Raw genomic sequence first — 14714 nt, forward strand, 5'->3', positions numbered from 1 at the left:
ATTATCTTTGAGGATTTCAGTCTACTGCAGGGAGAGTGAACATTTTAAAATATATATGTATATATATACATACATATATGTGTATACACACACACACACATATATGTGATAGTGATGATGTGGCTTGCTATGTAACAGGCAATGTGATAACTATTTTCATGCACCTCCTCACCACAGCCTCATGAAGAGGAAGAAATGATTGCTATTGCCATTTTACTAATGATGAAACAAAGGCTTAAAGATTTGAAGAATTTGCCCACAATCCTGTAGAAAAGAGGGTACAAAGTCAGCCACCTTGATGCTGAGTGGACTTGACCCTGTGCTCCGCCATGCCAGGTATACAAGGTCAGTTCACTGCAGTCATTCATTACCTTCTATAGTCCCCACTTTCTTCATTTGTGTTGCGAGACATGGAGATCACGGTCCCGGTTTTTGTATGGGGAAACTGAGGCACATAGTCAGAAAGAACATTCCAGTAGTGTCCTTTTCTGAGGGGCCTTAGCTAATCCCACTGTGGTCATCTATGAACATGCCTACCCTATGGCCATAGTGCCTCTGCAGCCAGTTGTCCCCCAGAAGACCCTCTCCTGCATGCCCAGCAGTTGAGGCCCAAGATACCCTAATATCCTAAGTCAGATAGGAAACCAGGCTGCCTTATTCTCCAAGGAATTAGGGAGCTGCCATGTCCAGCCCCCACCTGGGCATGATGCTGTGGCAGGAGCCTGGAATTAGGAGTCAGGAGACCAGAGATATGGTCTGGGCTCAGTCACCAGTCAGACCACATGACCCCAGCAAGTCACTTCCCTTCTCCTCCTAGAGATAAGCCGCTGGTCACTCTCATGACCTCAGGACCAAACTCCCTCTGTGGTTTGCAAATGGGCACATCTCCAGTCCCTGCTGTATGCTGGTAAATGCTCTCTGCAATTCCTAACCAAAAAGTGAAACCTCTCAGGCTAATGAGGCCAGAAATCCAGACTACACAGGCCTCAGTCTTTTGCCATAAATAATGTCTTGGAGAAAACCTGGAACATATTCCAGAAACAGAAAAAACACCCCACACTTGTCCTATAGCCCATGTGCTCCTGAGACCTTACAGGTACTCCTGTAAGAAGACCAGGCACTGTTTTCTTGTAAAAATTTTTAAAAACCCACTTTACATCAAGGCAGATTTTGTACGCTTGAAGAATATTTATAGCCAGTTTCTCGGAGGCTCCTCATCTCCTCTTCTGCTCCTTTGCAAATGAAGCACTTAAATCATTTTGCAATAATGTTGTCTTTTTAATAAGCCTAGTCAAATGGAGTTTCCACTGATGAGACACAACATGTCTCAGCAATGTTTCTATCAATTGTGCCCCCCCCTCCTGAGAAAAAGGGGTGGGATGCAGAGGCCGTGAACCAAAGCAGGAGTGTCTTCATGATGCATGGTCCTGAAGAGCTGTCTAATCCCCACAAGTTAACAGAAACTCCCTTCTAGGAGAGTAGAACCACATGGAAGGAGACATCTTCTAATTTGTTCCCTAGCCTAATGTTTCTCAAAGTGTGTTCCTGAACCAGCAGCTTCAGCATCTTCTGAGAACTTGTTAGAAATACAGACTATCCAGGGCCACCCCAAGCCTATTGACTCAGAATCGCAAATGCTGGGGTCTAGCAACCTGTATTCTAATAAGTCCTACAGGGGATTCTGACACACTTTCAAGCATGAGAACCTCTACTCTGAAGTAGCATGGCGCCCTGCATCAGGATCACCTCAGGGCTCCTCAAAGAGGAAGTGGAGCACACTTCCCACCACCAAGACCCACTCCTGGGTCAAATCCTTGGGAGCAATATGGAACTGGGGACACTACAGGGTTAACAGCTCCCCTGGTGATCATGATGCTCTTTAAAGTGTAAAAGTAGCCAATATAAACTAGCAGCATTTGTTGGGGGACAGGGAGAGGGAATTAGAGCCCTTTCTTCAAATAAAATCTTATAGGGTCCCACATAGGCCACATGTCACCAACTCTGAGCTGGTGATATTGCTTATAAGATGCTCTGATATAGAATGTAGGTAAAGAAAGCACTGCCAACCATAAGTGTGAGATGCCACTGAATGTTAAGATACAACCCAATTCCAGAGATGGGCACAGGTGGAGAATATGTCCATTTGAGAATCAATAAAATGTAGAATGAAACCGAAAAAGTGAAGTTATTGCAGCTAATGTAGGTTTGGGAGTTCTGGAGTCCTTTGATATCTTTCTCACCCTTTAGCAGCCCTGAAGAAACTCAAGTTTCCAGAAAACACAACGTGAAATTACTGCATCCAAAAAGGTAAGCCACAGAGTGGGAAGAGATATCTACAGTACAATGTATTCAACAAAGGAACTTATATCCAGAGTATTGTATAATAAAGAACTGCTGCAAATCAATAAGAAAAACAACAGAAGGATGGGGAAAAAGACCTGAAAAACCACTTTGCCAAGGGGGGACAACCAAACACCCAAAAACATGTGAAAAGGTACAAACAAAAATGACAATGTGGTACTACTGCACATTCACCAAAATTGCTAGCTGAAAAAGACAGATGCTACCAAGAGCTGGTGAAGATGTGGAAAAACTGGACTTCTCACCCATTGCCGTGGGAGTATAAATTGATTACAAAAAAAAAAAAAAAGCTTAGCAAACTGTTTGGCAGTATCTATTAAAGCCAAGCACAGAAATAACTTAAAACCCAGCAATTCTATTTTTATATTCCTGGCAGAAATGTACAGCATGTGCACCAAAAGACATGAACAAGAATGTTTATAGCAGGTTTATTCATAATAGTTCAATTTTTAAAAATTAATAAATAAGTAAGAAAGTAAAAAACAAAACAAAACTAGAAATAGCCAAATGTCCATCTAGAGTAGAAGGGATAAATTAGTGGTCTAGTCACACAACAGAATACTCAAAAGCAGTGAGCATGAGCAGCCCACAACTACCCACAGCCACGTAGGTCAGTGTCATAAACATAATGTCAAATGACGAAACCAGACAATTGACCATTAAAAAAAAAAAAAAAAAAAAAAAAAAAAAAAAAAAAGCTTAGCAAACTGTTTGGCAGTATCTATTAAAGCCAAGCACAGAAATAACTTGAAAACCAGCAATTCTATTTTTATATTCCTGGCAGAAATGTACAGCATGTGCACCAAAAGACATGAACAAGAATGTTTATAGCAGGTTTATTCATAATAGTTCAATTTTTAAAAATTAATAAATAAGTAAGAAAGTAAAAAACAAAACAAAACTAGAAATAGCCAAATGTCCATCTAGAGTAGAAGGGATAAATTAGTGGTCTAGTCACACAACAGAATACTCAAAAGCAGTGAGCATGAGCAGCCCACAACTACCCACAGCCACGTAGGTCAGTGTCATAAACATAATGTCAAATGACGAAACCAGACAATTGACCATTCACACACGCACACATTTGCTTGCTTTTAGGTAAAGTTCAAAAACAGGAGGAAAATACTAATCTATAATATTAGAAGCCAGCCTGGTGGTTACTCCTGGAGGGTAGTGACTACCCCTGCGGCAGAGCTGGGAATGTTCTTTATCTCAGTCTGTGTTCTGGCTGCACTGGTGTGTTCACTTTGTGAAAATCCATTGAGCTCCATACTTATGATGGGTGCACTTATTTGTACATTGGATTTTAATGCAAAGTTTACAAAGAAGGGGGAACAGAATAAAGAAAGAGGGAGGGAAGGGGAAGGAGGAACAGGAAGAAAAGGATGAGGGAAAAGGGGGAGGAGGATTTAGGGAAGAGAAAGAAATCAAATTTCTCAGTCATCTAACTGTGCCTGGATAAAGCGCTGCTTTGACTTTTAATCAGATGACTTTTTATGGAATTGACAGCATGCCCTTGGCTTATAGTTCAGGATGATGCTACCTACAGAACACTCCCACAAAACCCTTCTTATAATTACTGTATGAATATTGCTGAAGTCATATTTTGCCATATGCCTTAGTGCCCCTTTTATAAGGACCCATGGAGCGAATTTCCCTAACACCTCAATACCCAGAAAAGCCAGAAAAGTTTCTCTCATTTCAAGCAACAAGTGTTTTTTTGTTTGTGTGTTTGTTTTCTTCAACCTAGATACAACATATCTATGGGATATCTTTTTTCCTTCTTAGCTTTGTCTGCTAGGAAGCTTAGTGTTAAAATTTCCAGTCCAAGATTAATAGACACAGAGTATCCATTCTGCCTCAGAGGCTAGGGCTATATTATTAATATGACACACCCCTGTTCTTGGGGTCTCACAGTCTAGCCGGGACACAGACAGACATGCAGGAAATCATGTCGATCAATGCTGTGAGGGCTAGCACACGACTAGTATTAGCACATAGTAGGGCTCTAACAGGGAAGGAAGAGGGGGAGGGAGAGGGGGAGAGGGAGGTTGGGGCTAACTGGTGGGGGACACAGGGTACAAATGCAATTTGTGGTAATGGGTATGCTGCCAGTATGAATCTGCCCCCACATCATGGGCACGAGGGGTGACAATCAGCTTTGTATCTCATGAATATTCATAACCAATAAAAAATAAAAAATAAATTTTGATATGTTACTCATCATGGATTTTTTGCATTCATTTACATTTTTAAAGCTATTGCACTGAAATATTTATCTTGCTGAATTTTTTGGCGATCCTTTAAATTATGTGCTCCAGACAAATGCTTCCTTCACTCCTCCCTAGTCCTGGTCCTGAAAGTCTGAGTCAAACAGCCCTCCTGCCCTCAGATGCAGGAGCTATCTGGGTCATGCCCTTATTACCAGCCCATGAACTCAACACCAACTAAAGAGAGAAAACATCAGCAATGGGATGACACACACACCCAGGAAACTTTAGTTTTTCTCTGCACTGACAAATATTATCCCACATGACCCCAGGACCTTTGCACTTGCCATTTCTGCTCTTTCTCCCAGATCTGCACATAGATGGCTACATCAAATCACTCAGATCTGAAATCAGTCCTCCTTCCATGGAAGCTTTCCTTGACCATTTAGGCAAAACCCGCCTCCACTTAACCTCCCATCACTGCTGTCTCACTCTTCTTTGTATCTGTAGCACTTTGCAATGTGAAACTAGTTTACTTGTGGGCTGTCTCCCTCTATTGGCCTGGAGACCTGGAGGACAGGAACTTTTTACTTTATCCCTAGCCATGCACAAGCTGTCCATTGAATGCCTAACACATGGGAGGTGCTCATGCATATTTTTTGAATGGGTGAATAGGTGGGTTCCATTGGGTCTCCAACAGAACCCTGTGAGGTACCTAGTGCTTCGTGAAAAAACAGAGCTGGGACTAGGATGGGACTAACATTCACCCAGGGTATAAAATTTAAGTAGGTGCCAAAAAACTCAGAAAATAAGATAAAAAATATTTTAATGAAACATTTTTAAAAAATCTCAATTAAGGCAAAAGAAATCCATGATGAACAAAATATGAAAATTTTAAATAAAGACAGGATTCCACTGGGCAGTCTCATTTGCTTCCCCCTAATCCTGGCCCACAAATCCTGCATTTATTTAAAATTTTGAGTGAAATAAGCAAAGCACCAAGGGATAAATACTGTATGTACTCATTCATCTGTGGGAGCTAAGAGAGAAAGAAGGAAGGAAAGAAAGACCACAGTAGCGTGTTGGACTTGCAGAGGGAGGGCACATTCCTTGGGCTACAAAGTGGAGTGTGAGGGAAGGAAGAGGGGGAGGGAGAGGGGGAGAGGGAGGTTGGGGCTAACTGGTGGGGGACACAGGGTACAAATGCAATTTGTGGTAATGGGTATGCTGCCAGTATGAATCTGCCCCCACATCATGGGCACGAGGGGTGACAATCAGCTTTGTATCTCGTGAATATTCATAACCAATAAAAAAAATAAATAAATTTTGATATGTTACTCATCATAGATTTTTTGCATTCATTTACATTTTTAAAGCTATTGCACTGAAATATTTATCTTGCTGAATTTTTTGGCGATCCTTTAAATTATGTGCTCCAGACAAATGCTTCCTTCGCTCCTCCCTAGTCCTGGTCCTGAAAGTCTGAGTCAAACAGCCTTCTCAGGGGCAGGAGCTGTCTGGGTCACGTCCTTATTACCAGCCCATGAACTCAACACCAACTAAAGAGAGAAAACATCAGCAATGGGATGACACACACACCCAACAAAACCTTCTCCAGTTACATGTCCCTTTCCTTACCTCTGGTAACCATTATTCTGAATTTGCTGTTATTATTCCCATTAATATTTTTACATTTAGGTATTCTGTAACTTAATCATTTTCCTTTGGCATTATGTTTGCAGGAGCAATCCATGTTGATACATGAATCTCTAGTGTGAACATCAGGAAACTTCTTCTATAAAGATCCAAATAGCAAATAGTTTAGTCTTTGCAGGTAATGTGGCAGGGCTGGAGTACTTTCAGGTTGCAACTACCCAGCCCTGCCACTGTAGCAGGAAAGCGGCCACAGACTATGCATAAACGAATGGGTGTGCTGTGCTCCAATAAAACCTTATTACGAAAAGCAGGTGATAAAGTAGACTTGATCTGTGGGCCATAGTTTGCCCACCTCTTCATTCATTTTTCACTTTGGGGAACTCAGTTTTTAGCATAACAAAATACATCCATCCCTTCTGCCAGTAATAAGCTTCCATTTGGGTGTTTACATTCCTTCAATATGACAAACGCTGCTGCTATGAACTTCTTGTCTTTTCATGTACACGCGGGTAAGATTCTCTAGCATACACACATAGGAGTGGAATTGCTGGCCACAGGGCGTGGACAGCTTCAACTTTCATAGATAATGCCAAGTTATTCAAGAGAGATGAGATCAATTCACACTCCCACCAGCAGCGTGGAAGAGTTCCCGCAGCTACCATCCCTGCCAGCACTTGGCTACGTCAGACTTCTGATTTTTCCATTCTGAAGTGCGAAATGCTACCTATTGTGGTGTTGTTTGCATTTCCTGAGTGCTAGTTAGGTCGAGCATCTTTTCATCAGTTTATTGGCCATTTGAACTCCTGGACACTTGAACAGTTGAAACAAGAGTCCCTTCCTATTCATATTTTTGGCCCATATACACATATATATTTTCTATTGGAGTATTTGCCTTCTTCCAATTGATCTGAAGAGGTTCTTTACATATTCTGGACACTCTTTGCCAGTTATAAATGGTGCAAATTTCAACTGCAAGTATGTTGTGTATATTTGTTTTATGCTTTGATAAACATTTATTACTTTATTAAGGTTGAATTTATCATTTTTCCCTATGATTTGTGTTTTTGTGACTTATTTAAGAAATTCTTCCCTTTGCAGCCAGATGCCAAGAGTTTGTATCTCAATTCTACACTTGCTGGTTGTGTGGCCTTGGGAAGATACCTAATATCCCAGGCTTCAATTTCCTCCTCTTTAAAATGGGAACCATAGTAACGTGTACCTCACAGGTTATTTTGATGGTGCTTAGAAAGCAATTAGCACAGTGCTAGGCATGTCATCTTTCTCTCCCTTCAACAAACCTCACACACGGAGTCCTCACAAAGAGACCCCACACAGAGAACCAAGAGGAGGGACTGAGGTACCTTGCTCTCTAGTAGGTCTGCGTTCTGCCGGAGCTCATTCCGTGACTTCTCTGATTTCTCTAGCTTCTGTCTCAGCATTGAAAGCTCCTCCTACAAAAACAAGCACCTTAACAGAAGCCATTCTGGACTACACACATAACCTTCTACTTGTGTGAAGAGTGGTCAAAGGGTACAAAGTTTCAGTTAGACAGGAGGAATACGTTTTAGTGATCTATTGCACAGAATGGTGACTATATTAAATGATAATGCATTGTATATTTCCAAAATGCTAAAAGAGTAAATTTTAAATGTTTTTAGCACACAAAAAAGTATGTGAGGTGATAGATTTGTTAATTATCCTGATGTAATCATTTCGTATTACAAACATATACTAAAACATCACATCATACCCCATCAATATATGCAATTATTATCAGTCCATTAAAAATGAAATTTAGTAAAAGAGTGGTTGGGGGAATGGAGTGGGTGATTCAGCCACTGTATGTGTGATAATGCCTCGATGCTAAGTTCCTACAAAGGACTTCAGACACTTTCTTTCACTATTTCTGAATATCGGTGTCTCTGTTAATGTAAGTCTGTCCCACACCAGCCTGTCTAGGGGCTGAATGCAAACCCTCAGAAGGGGACCATTGCGGGCCAACCCCGTGGCTCACTCGGGAGAGTGCAGCACTGGGAGCGCAGTGGCGCTCACGCTGCGGGTTCAGATCCTATATAGGGATGGCCGGTGTGCTCACTGGCTGAGTGCATTGCGGGCGACACCAAGCCAAGGGTTGCAATCCCCTTACTGGTCACAAAAAAGGCAAAAAAAAAAAAAGATTGGTACCATTGCTTAATCTGAGACTGGGCATGCCTGAAAGTGGACAGTGAGTTCAGGACTTCACACCCCCCCACACCCAAGTATCACTTTCCTGCCAGTGGCTCAACACTATGCCTATGATGCCACCGTTAGGAAGCAACTTAAGTGCCCGCCCACAGCAGACTGGTAGAATGGACCATAGAACGTACACACAAAGAGTACTATGCAGCTGTACAAAGAGAACAAGGAAGAGCTCTATAAAAATGGACACAGCATTATTTTTAGAATATAATTTTAAGGAAAAAATGCAAGGTGCAGAAGAGTATATATAGTATTCTTTTCACATAAGAAAGGAACTAGTTGTGTGTGTTTGCCAGTTTTTGCAGAAAGAAACAGCAGGAAACATAAACCAGAAACCAATCGAAACAATTACCTATAAAAGGTGGGTGGTAACAGGGTGAAAGGGATGGGAAGGGAATATTCTTTGAGAGGTAAGAAAATAAAGGACTCAAAGATTCAGCCACTGATTCTCTCTGGGATAAGCAGTAAGTGTTCACGTCTGCCCAGGGTAGTAATAGAGTATCTAATCAGCAACCTCTAGCCTAGAGAGCAGCTGGGCATGTGATGGAGGATGGATCTGTGCTGATGGAAGCAGAGGAATACCTGGAAGAGAACATTGAGGGCTGTTCATTTCTAGATCAAGGATTATCTAGGGTGAGGGCACTGGATCCTGGGTGTAGGAACTAAGATGGAGGGAGCAGTACGGGGAGTGGCCACCTGGCACCCTGCCTGCCACAAGAAACCAACCTCCTTGGCTCGAAGCTGCTCATTCCCGATGGTGGCACTCAGCATGGGCCGAAGGGAGCCAAGCAGCTGCCACCATGGCCAGTCTCTGACCACCAGGAACACAGCCACGTTCTTCTGGATGCACTGTGCGGCCAGTCGGCGAATCTGTGGGGGAAGCAGAAGTGAGACTTAAGGGGATCCTTCCCAGCCCAGGTGACAGTGAGGGGAGGAAAGGAGGCAGAGGGTGGTAAATGGGATGGAGAAAGTGGGTTTATATCCTAGGGGAAGGGACTGGATAACTTTAAAAAAATAAAAATAAAGAAAATAAAAAGCTTCCTTTTCTTGAAGTTCTTTTAATATGTCAGTTCTCTGCATCAGGCATTATGCCATGGTCTAGTCTTGCAGGACCTAATAATAACAGGAGATGGAGAAGATGCTACACAATAGGGTCACATCTTAGATGGGGAGCACGTTCAAAAGTCACCATGTGAAGCAAAAACTATTCTTGAAAATTCCTAAAATTACCTGCAAGAAACAATGTCCACGATTATGTTGTTAGTTTGTTTAGTGGACAGATTTTTTTTCAAGTGTATTTAGACACTAATTCTGTGCTTTTTAAACTTGGGTGTGCATCAGAATCCCCTGCAGGGCTTGTTAAACCACAGATTGCTGGATGCCACCCCAAGAGGTTCTGATTAGGTACATCTGAGATGGGGCCTGAAAATGTGCATTTTTAACAAATCCTAGGTAATGCTGATGCTGCTTGTCTGGGAACTCCCCTTTGAGAAGCACTGACCTAATTCATTCTTGTCAAAGGTGGGAACCTCATTACCACCACAATAGCCAACACTCATATAGCTGGTGTGGCACTTGCTAAGTGCCAGACACTGCACCGAATATTTTACACACTTTAACTCAGTCCTTACTATAGCCCTAGGAAGGTTATTATCATCTTCACTTTACAGATGGGGATACTGAGGTGCAAAGAGGCAAAGTCACCTGCCCAATATCCCCCAGCTTCTCAGTGGCAGAGCTGGGATTTGAACCCCACAGCTCTTAAGCTCTATTCCAAATCATCCCCAGGCATAAGCTAGTCAAGGACAGTGGGCCAGTGGGGTTGCCCACAGTATTTTAATTATGAATGTTCTCAACATTTTCTGGTTTTGCCAAGTGCATCTATTTGAATTCACAAATTCACATAAACTGAAGGTACATGCAGTAAGACTCCATTCTAGCAGTAGTGGTAATTAACAATAACAATACTAAGGTAATAGCAGCTAGGATTTGTTGAGTAGTTACTATGTGCTGCACACTGTATTAAGTGCACATTATCTCATCTCACCTTCCCCTAGCTTCTAAGAGGCAGAGGTGAAATTCGGACATATACATTATTTGTCCCCAGAGCTGTGTGGCTTTTTCCCCATTGTGCAGGCTACAGAGAGGAAATGCAGTCTCTGGAGCTCTCTGAAGATGGTGACACAGGATAGATCAGGACTGCAGGCTCAACTTGCCTGTTGTTCCCGAAGACCTCAGTGACTGGCACCTGCCCATGCCCTGTCTGCTGACCTGTGAATGCCAAGTCCTCCAGAGATGGAATAGGTTCAGATCTTGAACCAGCCCAAGAGGGCTTGAACAACCTCATGGAGTCCTAGCTCAAGGCCAGTATCCTTGGTAATTTGATATCAGTGTCCTAGAAACCATCATAATATCTTGCGAAGCATCACTTAGAGTCTCACTACTTGGGGTGGGTCCTTGGGCTGGCAGCATTGGTATCATTATGGGAGACATGCAGACCCCCAGGCTCACTCCACGCCCATTGGTTCAGAATCTGCATGGTAACAATATGCAGTACCTTCAGCTTCTTGAATTCCTGGCGAGACAGAAAGCCCTTGCAAACGGCCTGGAAGAGAACAATACTCTGAGACACCAGCTTCTCTCGTTGCTTCTCAAGCCTGGAGACCACACCCGCCTTGAGGAAAACCTGGGAAGGGAGAAGGCTGCAGGTTACTCCTGTGCTGAATCAGATTGTCTGGGGTGGGAGATGCTTGCAACTCAGACTCTAGTTCTCTTACATCCACCCACAATATTTGTTAGCAACTGCCGTTTAAGGAGATTCTAAATGATCAAAGCATTTTGTCTCCTGATGGCTCCTCTTCCCTTCCTCTAGCCCCCGGATACCCAGTGTAGTCCGCACACCACCTGGGAGCTTGTTAGAAATGCAGAATCTCGACCCCCACTCCAGACCTGTTGAATCAGAACCTGCATTTTATTAACATGATCCTCAGGGGATTCATGTACACATTAGTTTGAGAACTGCTGCTATGACAGATGTGCCTACATGTCTATGTGGGCCAGAATTACCCAGGAAATGTAATAAATTTCAATTCCCAGGCCCCACACCAGGAAATGTTGACTCAGCGTGTCTGGGGCTGGCCTGAGAATGTGCATTTTTTGATAAGTGCTACCCAGGAAATGTAATAAATTTCAATTCCCAGGCCCCACACCAGGAAATGTTGACTCAGCGGGTCTGGGGCTGGCCTGAGAATGTGCATTTTTTGATAAGTGACCCTGGTGATCTGAGAGAATCAGTGGCCTAGAAATACCTCCTTCCAGCCTTGTAAGGAGGANATTATTTGTCCCCAGAGCTGTGTGGCTTTTTCCCCATTGTGCAGGCTACAGAGAGGAAATGCAGTCTCTGGAGCTCTCTGAAGATGGTGACACAGGATAGATCAGGACTGCAGGCTCAACTTGCCTGTTGTTCCCGAAGACCTCAGTGACTGGCACCTGCCCATGCCCTGTCTGCTGACCTGTGAATGCCAAGTCCTCCAGAGATGGAATAGGTTCAGATCTTGAACCAGCCCAAGAGGGCTTGAACAACCTCATGGAGTCCTAGCTCAAGGCCAGTATCCTTGGTAATTTGATATCAGTGTCCTAGAAACCATCATAATATCTTGCGAAGCATCACTTAGAGTCTCACTACTTGGGGTGGGTCCTTGGGCTGGCAGCATTGGTATCATTATGGGAGACATGCAGACCCCCAGGCTCACTCCACGCCCATTGGTTCAGAATCTGCATGGTAACAATATGCAGTACCTTCAGCTTCTTGAATTCCTGGCGAGACAGAAAGCCCTTGCAAACGGCCTGGAAGAGAACAATACTCTGAGACACCAGCTTCTCTCGTTGCTTCTCAAGCCTGGAGACCACACCCGCCTTGAGGAAAACCTGGGAAGGGAGAAGGCTGCAGGTTACTCCTGTGCTGAATCAGATTGTCTGGGGTGGGAGATGCTTGCAACTCAGACTCTAGTTCTCTTACATCCACCCACAATATTTGTTAGCAACTGCCGTTTAAGGAGATTCTAAATGATCAAAGCATTTTGTCTCCTGATGGCTCCTCTTCCCTTCCTCTAGCCCCCGGATACCCAGTGTAGTCCGCACACCACCTGGGAGCTTGTTAGAAATGCAGAATCTCGACCCCCACTCCAGACCTGTTGAATCAGAACCTGCATTTTATTAACATGATCCTCAGGGGATTCATGTACACATTAGTTTGAGAACTGCTGCTATGACAGATGTGCCTACATGTCTATGTGGGCCAGAATTACCCAGGAAATGTAATAAATTTCAATTCCCAGGCCCCACACCAGGAAATGTTGACTCAGCGTGTCTGGGGCTGGCCTGAGAATGTGCATTTTTTGATAAGTGCCCCTGGTGATCTGAGAGAATCAGTGGCCTAGAAATACCTCCTTCCAGCCTTGTAAGGAGGAGAAGTGAGGGCAGCCCTCCTTGGCCTGAAGAGGGTGGGGCTGGGCTGGTGCCACCCACGGAGGCACTCAGGCATCTGGCGGAAAACAGCTCCAAGTACATGATTTCCAGGCCATGGCTTGTCAATAATGCATGATGGCCTCTGCAGCTCTGTGATCAATGTCTCCTCGGCACCCCACAGAGCCACTTCGAATAAACTGCAGGAACAGGATTGAGGAAGCCGGGACTCCAGGACTGACTGTCAGCAAAAGACAGAGTCCTAGAGATTTAGGTTAAAGGACTTTCTGAGAGAACCTGAAGCTTTGGGGACAGGCCTGCTCCAGCCGACATGGTAGGGTGCCCACAGTTTGGTGCAGCCGTTTTCTCACCTCCACAAGGCAAAGGGAAATGCTGTAGTGGTGGGATTTGAGATGGAAACAGGGGGAGGAGTCACTTCAGATGCCCTGTGCTGCTTATTTCTGAAAAACAGTNGATGGAAACAGGGGGAGGAGTCACTTCAGATGCCCTGTGCTGCTTATTTCTGAAAAACAGTGTGAGTTTCTGTGTCAGCTGTGGCTTATAATCCCAAAAGTATTCATTTTCTCTGGAGGCACTGGTTAGTTCCATCATAATCTGTGACATTATCAATTAATGGCTCACAGTTGTGGAGCACTTACTGCATTCTGGAACTGGACCGAACAACCACTTGACAAGCAGGTAAAGTGCTTTACAAGCATGATCCTATATGGTAGTTACTGTGATTCTCCCATTTTATAGACGAAGAAACTAAGGTGAAAAGAGACATTATCCACGATCCTCCACTAGCAAGTGGCGACACCAGAATTTATTTCCCTCTGACTCCAGAGAAGACTACAATTATCACTAAATGTAGTTAACATTTGTATGACATCTATGTTTTTCAAAGCCCTTCCTCCTGTGTTCCATTTTAATACTTAAAACAGCCATATAAGAAATCTGTTGGCTCAAATAGGTTAGGTAATTGACTCAAGTTTTCATAGCTGGTGACCTGCAAAGCTAAGACTTGAACCCAGAACCTCGTGTTTATCTCCTGCACCCATTCTAAATGGCAACATGAGTTTTCATTTCCTCATTTATTATGATACAAACACCTGAAGTTTGAGGTCCAATTGCAATTTGATTCCAAGCGGAACAAAGGATCCCAATCGATTCTCCATTACCTAAGTCTATTTTCAGTAATGGAGACCACTCTGCCAATCCCATAATCTTTTCTCAATGGGAAAATGAGAATTAGCACACTCAGTTGGTGCTAACTCTGTTTTGCAGGCTTCCAGCACTTTACAGAACACTTTCTATTAGCCAGGGCCACCAAAACAATTAGCCTCGTTGAAATAAAGACACGATTGACTCATTACCTATCAGATTGCCTCAATAATGACTATATTAATTTCACAAGCTAGTGAGTCCCAAAAGCTGCTATATAAAAAAAAATCAATGATCAAAACGATGACAGCAGCAGTTCATATATTACAATAGGTGGCAGGAACTGCCAAAACCACTATTGATTAAGTATGAAGCTTTCATTAAAAAGATAATTGGAAACGACTATACACAGAATGGGAATAAGTCATTGACTCTGCAGAATTTTATCTCGATTTTTTTTTCTTCTAAGAGCATACTGCTGACCAGCAGGCCAACCGCACGTGGAATCACACCTTATTCATAAATGTCATGGCCCTCAGCACAAGGCTCGATAAGGCACGAGCAGCTGAAAAATCAAAGAAAAATCTAAATTATTTGCTTTTCATGGGTCCAGCTGCTTAT

At 43.3% G+C, this 14714-nt stretch overlaps 1 protein-coding gene across 1 annotated transcript in view; it reads right to left on the reverse strand.

Moving 5' to 3' along the window:
• The window catches only part of LOC103604899 (unconventional myosin-XVIIIb-like), a gene marked incomplete at its 3' end in the record, with an annotated part of 141367 nt that overhangs the window by 11095 nt on the left and 115558 nt on the right, over positions 1-14714 (reverse strand). Inside the window, exons 24-26 of the mRNA XM_008589473.1 lie at positions 12264-12392; positions 9192-9335; positions 7589-7678 (exon numbers count right to left, since the gene is read on the reverse strand). Of these exons, the coding sequence (XP_008587695.1) occupies positions 7589-7678; positions 9192-9335; positions 12264-12392 (363 nt within the window). The remainder of the gene's footprint in view (positions 1-7588; positions 7679-9191; positions 9336-12263; positions 12393-14714) is intronic.

Source organism: Galeopterus variegatus, unplaced genomic scaffold (genome assembly GCF_000696425.1).
Source record: "Galeopterus variegatus unplaced genomic scaffold, G_variegatus-3.0.2 Scaffold5466, whole genome shotgun sequence".
In the NCBI taxonomy this organism is placed as follows: Eukaryota; Metazoa; Chordata; class Mammalia; order Dermoptera; family Cynocephalidae; genus Galeopterus; species Galeopterus variegatus.